The sequence below is a fragment of the Littorina saxatilis genome, linkage group LG10 (assembly GCF_037325665.1).
Source record: "Littorina saxatilis isolate snail1 linkage group LG10, US_GU_Lsax_2.0, whole genome shotgun sequence".
Lineage (NCBI taxonomy): Eukaryota > Metazoa > Mollusca > Gastropoda > Littorinimorpha > Littorinidae > Littorina > Littorina saxatilis.
This window is the reverse complement of record NC_090254.1, coordinates 15,291,694-15,297,693: the sequence shown is the minus strand read 5'-3', so window position 1 is coordinate 15,297,693 and position 6,000 is coordinate 15,291,694. Positions and strand designations below refer to the sequence as shown.

At 43.7% G+C, this 6,000-nt stretch overlaps 1 protein-coding gene across 3 annotated transcripts in view; it reads left to right on the top strand.

Annotated features, from left to right (window-relative positions):
- The window catches only part of LOC138978248 (NAD kinase-like), a 44,765-nt gene that overhangs the window by 15,525 nt on the left and 23,240 nt on the right, over positions 1 to 6,000 (top strand). The window contains exons 1-2 of one of the 3 annotated variants that reach the window (XM_070350914.1): positions 2,873 to 2,947; positions 3,387 to 4,366. The exons of the other annotated variants lie outside the window; for them this stretch is intronic. Coding sequence (XP_070207015.1) covers positions 4,287 to 4,366 — 80 coding nt within the window. The 5' untranslated portion in view covers positions 2,873 to 2,947; positions 3,387 to 4,286. Of the gene's footprint in view, positions 1 to 2,872; positions 2,948 to 3,386; positions 4,367 to 6,000 lie in introns of those variants that run through there. 3 annotated transcript variants of the gene reach the window in all.

Genomic DNA, 6,000 nt, shown 5'->3' with positions numbered 1-6,000 from the left:
CCCCCCCCCCGACTTAAGACCCCTCTCCGGCCTTTTAAGACTTTTTGCCTTTCAGATTTTCTGTTCATATTAAGCTCTCCAAATTTATCTCAATTTCAATACTTCCTCCCCTTTCAGACATAATTTTCTCATATTTTGCATGGTCTTAAAACGGGGATTCTTTAGTATGGGTGTATGACGCTGTGGCCAGGACCGACACCAGTCGTAGGGTAATTGCTTTGCGTCTTTGCGGTTTATTCAGGGGACAGAATTCACATAAAAACAGTTGGGTTATCTGGTACTTACTTAGGATCCGCTTTAGCTCATTCTAACCCGACACAGTTGACAGTGAAACTACAAAAATAATGTCATCGCATGTCAGGAACATGCGACTGTGTGTTCCCAGCTATATTTACCAAGCAACACCAAACTTCAGATCAATTCGCCCGTCAACATGAGATATCGGAATGCGGACAGAACAGCCAAACCTATACAACAACACCCCCCATTTAACGGGGATGGGGTGTAATAATGAATTAAACGAACGTGGTGAGTGGTTGTAGACACATAAAGTGAACCAGGAAGCACTCTAAAACGTGGGCCTACTGGTTGTGAAGGAGGAAGGATTGGGGAGGAGGGTCGTTGAACTTGAAATGTAATTGTATATGCTTGAAAGAATACGCCTGAATAATAATCTGTTTTCACACATAGAGGGACGAGCAAAACGATTTTTGTTGTTTGTTTGTTTGTTTGTTTGTTTGCTTAACGCCCAGCCGACCACGAAGGGCCATATCAGGTCGGTGCTGCTTTGACATATAACGTGCGCCACACACAAGACAGAAGTCGTAGCACAGGCTTCATGTCTCACCCAGTCACATTATTCTGACACCGGACCAACCAGTTCTAGAACTAACCCCATAATGCCAGACGCCAGGCGGAGCAGCCACCAGATTGCCAATTTTAAAGTCTTAGGTATGACCCGGCCGGGGTTCGAACCCACGACCTCCCTATCACGGGGCGGACGCCTTACCACTAAGCCAACCGTGCCGGTAAGCAAAACGATGCTGACAACTAGATTTAGAAAGACTTTCAAGGCACACTCCTTCTCGTGAAAACATCGGTTCGGTTCACCATCTCAGATCTGGCCAGGCTTTTAATTTACACGGGATAAGATCATCACTCCACTTGGACACATACCAAAACCCAACACCGTGGCTGCTTGCTGTGGTTATTAAGTTTGATTTTTTTTGATGAAATCATTTCTTGAAAAAAAAATAAATTAAATTAAATCCCACAGAGAGCACCCAGGCTGTTTATTTTGGAATGTGACTTAAGTGGAGGGATTGTCTTGTTTCATGTCAAAGCCTGGTCAGATCTCAGATGGTCAGCTGAACTGTTTTCACGGGAAGGAGTGCGCCTTAACGCCATTTTTCTGTTCAGAGCAAGGACGATACACTTGAAAGATGCAATGCTTTCAGTGTAAACGATCATGCAAAAAAACACAGATCTGTCGTTAAGACTTGTGGATGAGATAAGTTCATCCTTAGCCTTCAAATCGAAGACACGCTAAACATTAAAAGACGCTTTACAAAAAGACCCGGTGTCCTTTTTTTTTTGTTTTTTTAAATTTTTTTTTTTTTTTTTTTTTTTTGGGGGGGGGGTGTGCCTTGGGAGATGTGTTCCCCTCGTTAGGCAACACCGACTGATAATTACATACATTCAAACGATTATGAGCGACATAGTGAAAAATGAGCTGTCGTGTGCATCGCTCGCAGTGTCCGCTCAATATGACGTCGTTTTCTCTCTAAAAAAAAAAAAATAAAAAAAAATAAAAATGGACTTAGAGCCCATGATTTCTAATACGCATTATTATTTAAATGTTGATTTAAAACAAATCTGTCACCTAAAATACTATATCACAAGGTAGAAGTATGAATTGTCATTCATAGTCTGTGCTTTGATTCAAGGGTGGGTGGGTATTGCGATTGGTGTGTGTCGGGTGGAGTTTTACCTGAGAGAAAAAGAGAACATGTGATTCGTGGTATTTGCGGTGCGTGGCATAGTTGTAGAATACAGAATCTTTAATTGCCCAAGGCATAACAAGAGAGGAAGAAAATGAGGACAATTTGATGCGTGTCCTGTTATGTGTTTCACACACACACACACACACACACACACACACACACACACACACACACACACTGATCAATACCAACACACAAAATACCGTATCATCCTCGAAGTTGTTTAAATTATACGATGCAGAGATCCGTTTGAGTTTCGCATAGCTATGGATCAGTGTGTGTTTGACTGATAGAGAGATCGCGTGGCATTGAGGGATGTTCTGCGAATGTTTCTTCCTTTGAAGTCGGATGTGCGGATGTGGAGTGAGAATTCTCGCTGTTGTCTGTGCATGTAGCCGTTGATTGTGCGGTCAGTGTGCAATAGAGACTGGTGCTATCACAGTGAGTCTGCCAGAGACAGTGATTGAGAGATAGACAGAGGTGTGGAATAGAGACTGGTGCTATCACAGTGAGTCTGCCAGAGACAGTGATTGAGAGATAGACAGAGGGGGGGGGGGGGGGGAGACAGACAGAAAGAGAGAGACAGACAGACAGAAAGAGAGAGAAAAAGAGACAGACAGACAGAGACCAGAGAGAGAGGGACAGACAGACAGACAGACTGACTGACTGACAGACAGATACAGGGACAATCTAGGGGGGGGGGGAGGTGGAAGAGATACACAATACTAGTACTAGATAGGTCGGTGGAAGGGGGGGGGGGGGGGCAGGGATGGGAGGGCGGGAGAAGGAATGCATTGCGGGGGAGTAGAGGATATATATATATATATAAACGTGAATTCATGGAGCGCATAGCTCAGTTCAAGAAACGGGCCGTTGAAACCTATAGTGGGAACGGTGTCGCAGTTTATCCAAGATGAAAACATTCTGCGACACAACTATAACTGGTATTTATGCCATTGTTGAGAGAAAGGGAGATTCGAGAGATCTGCATGAATGCGATTTCATAAAGTGTATAACTCTAAGTCAGTTAAAAAAAAAACGGCCGAAGAAAGCTATCGTGGGAAATTCATTTCGTGTTGAGGAATGAATGAAGTAGAACTCGATAAACGGTTGTTTTGGTGCGTGTGTGTGTGTGACGTGTGTGCGCGGTTGGGTGGGTGTTAGGGTGTGCGTGTGTTCGATCGTGTGAGCATGCATGCGTGCGTGCATGGTTTTTTTCTTCTCTACAAAGCTCTCAAAGAAAGAACACAGTAATTTCCTTTTGACTGCGTGATAAAAAAAATAAGATAACGTATTCGCCAGGAAGTTCAGGTTGCAACAATTTAGACATGGTCTGTCGTCATTTTTGGTTTATATTTTACATCCTGCTTTTTTTTCACAAAGAGAGGGTACAAGAGAACTGTGTGTGAACGGCAATCCAGCTGCGAGAAAGAAAGAAAATTCTCCCTGAAAGAAGAGCTTTAAAATTCAACAAATGACATACGCGGAATATAGACGAAATCGCATGAAATGCTATGGACTCTGACGTAGGTGAGTTATGATAAAGTTCTTCTAGTAGCTAGCGTTCCTTCATCGCTACAGCTGTTGTGAAAAACTGTGCATTGTACCAAACAACGGTTACAATGGGTTAGCATACAAGTCATTCTCGTCGAGCCTTCGTAAATCTGACACCAACGAAACCACGAAAAGTGATCCAACATTTTCGAAGGGATATAATATATGCGAGTTTACACACACAGCATAATAAGGAGGATGAATCTTCTGCCAGAACCTGCTGTGCATTTGTGTGCGGTAATCGTGTGTCTGAGAATAAAAGGGAACACAAGTACTGGATTCGTTCAGGAGTTGACATTTACTGCACACGGATGATCACTCTTAGTGAAAGCGCCGAAACGTACTCCAGACGTTTGTGATGGAACAGTGTTTGAAGAACTGAAACAGAAAACATGGGAATAGTTTACTGAATTCTTACGGTCGCTGTGACGTGACGATGCAAGAGACGCATCGGGATGTAAGAAAGAAATACGTTTAAAAAAATGTGCAAATAAAATAGACACACTATGCCGTGACCTGCGAAAAACGTACTACAGTGTACAAAATGCAAAAGGCGGACTACGGAGTGAAACGCAAACAGCGTATCATCGCGTATCATCGCGTATAAAAGCAAAAGCGGTACCATGGAGTACAGATGCAAAAGGAACACGTATCAACAACCATCGAAAGCTCCTACAGTAATCGTGGTCTGAGCGACGATTTAAGTGGTGTGGAGGGGCAGATTGAAAAATGCCAGGAAAAATGACAGTCAACGGTTACCGACATAAGTTGAACGGACACCTACACGGAGTGTCGTCTGCTGTGTGCAGGTGGGTAATATGATGATGTTGTAATCTCTAGGTTTCACACGGTTTTTTGTTTGCAAGCGACCCCATAGGTCTCAGCTTCTGTTAGTGAAGGATCCGCCTGCGTTTACATTTGGAAGGGGAAGAAGTTCAGAAGAGAGAATCTCTCTCTCTCTTTCATTGTCTGAGCTGTCTCTCCCTGCCTATCTCTCTCTCTCTCTCTCTCTCTCTCTCTCTCTCTCTCTCTCTCTCTCTCTCTCTCTCTCTCTCTCTCTCTCTCTTTCTCTCTCTCCCTCTCTCTCTCTTTCTCTCTCTCTCTTTCTCTCTCTCTCTCTTTCTCCCACCCTCTCTCTCTCTCTCTCTACCTCTCTCTCTCTCCACCTCTCTCTCTCTCCCTTCTGTCTTTCTCCCACGCTCTCTCTGTCTCTACCTCTATGTCTCTCCGCCCCTCTCTCTCTCTCTCTCTCTCTCTCTCTCTCTCTCTCTCTCTCTCTCTCTCTCTCTCTCCCCCACCCTCTCTCTCTGTGCTTCTCTCTTTCTCTTTTTTGTTCCTGTTGACCCTGGATGTTAAAAAGCATATATATTCTTGCTATTACCCTCGATAATACTCCCCGCGGGTTAGGGGGAGTCCCATATTGGTTGGGACGAGAAAGAATTTACCCGATGCTACCCAGCATGTCGTAAGAGGCGACTAACGGTTCTGTTTCTCCTTTTACCCTTGTTAAGTGTTTCTTGTATGGAATATAGTCAATTTTTGTAAAGATTTTAGTCAAGCAGTATGTAAGAAATGTTAAGTCCTTTGTACTGGAAACTTGCATTCTCCCAGTAAGGTCATATATTGTACTACGTTGCAAGCCCCTGGAGCAATTTTTTTTATTAGTGCTTTTGTGAACCAGAAACAATTAACAAGTGGCTCTATCCCATCTCCCCCCTTTCCCCTATCCCATCTCCCCCCTTTCCTCGTCGCGATATAACCTTGAATGGTTGAAAACGACGTTAAACACCAAATAAAGAAAGAACCCTTGATAATAAAGATTTTGTCTTGTCTTGTCTCTCTATCCCTCCCTCCGCCCCTCTCGCTCTACCCCTCTCTCTCTCTCTCTCTCTCTCTCTCTCTTTCTCTCTCTCTCTCTCTCTCTCTCTCTCTCTCTCTCTCTCTCTCTCTCTCTCTCTCTCTCTCTCTCTCTCTCTCTCTCTCTCTCTCTCTCTCTCTCTCTCTCTCCCTCCCCATCTCTCTAGTTAGTCTCTCTCTCTTTCTGTCTGTCTATATGGATTACAAAAGCGCCTAAACGGCTGTAGTTCATTACCATAATTTAACAAGTGCAGCCAAGGAGAGGCCAATACGTCATGTTCAAGGATATCTGAAGCTCAAATCAACAACTATTTGCATCCGTCAGAGTGATTGTTAAAAAATATCAGATTGAATTATACAGTATCATTCGTCAGATACAGCGGTTGATCACGCAGTCTGCCACCGGCTATATTTTGGCACTCTGTGAAGTGTTTGTTGTGTTTTTGTGTGTGTTTTAGTGGTGGTGGTGAAGTTGTTTTTTCCTATAATCGTCGCTGTTGTTGTGTTCAATTATTAGTGGTTCTTAAAGGCACAGTAAGCCTCCCGTAAACCATCACAGATACGGTCAGGCTTTTACACACAGTAC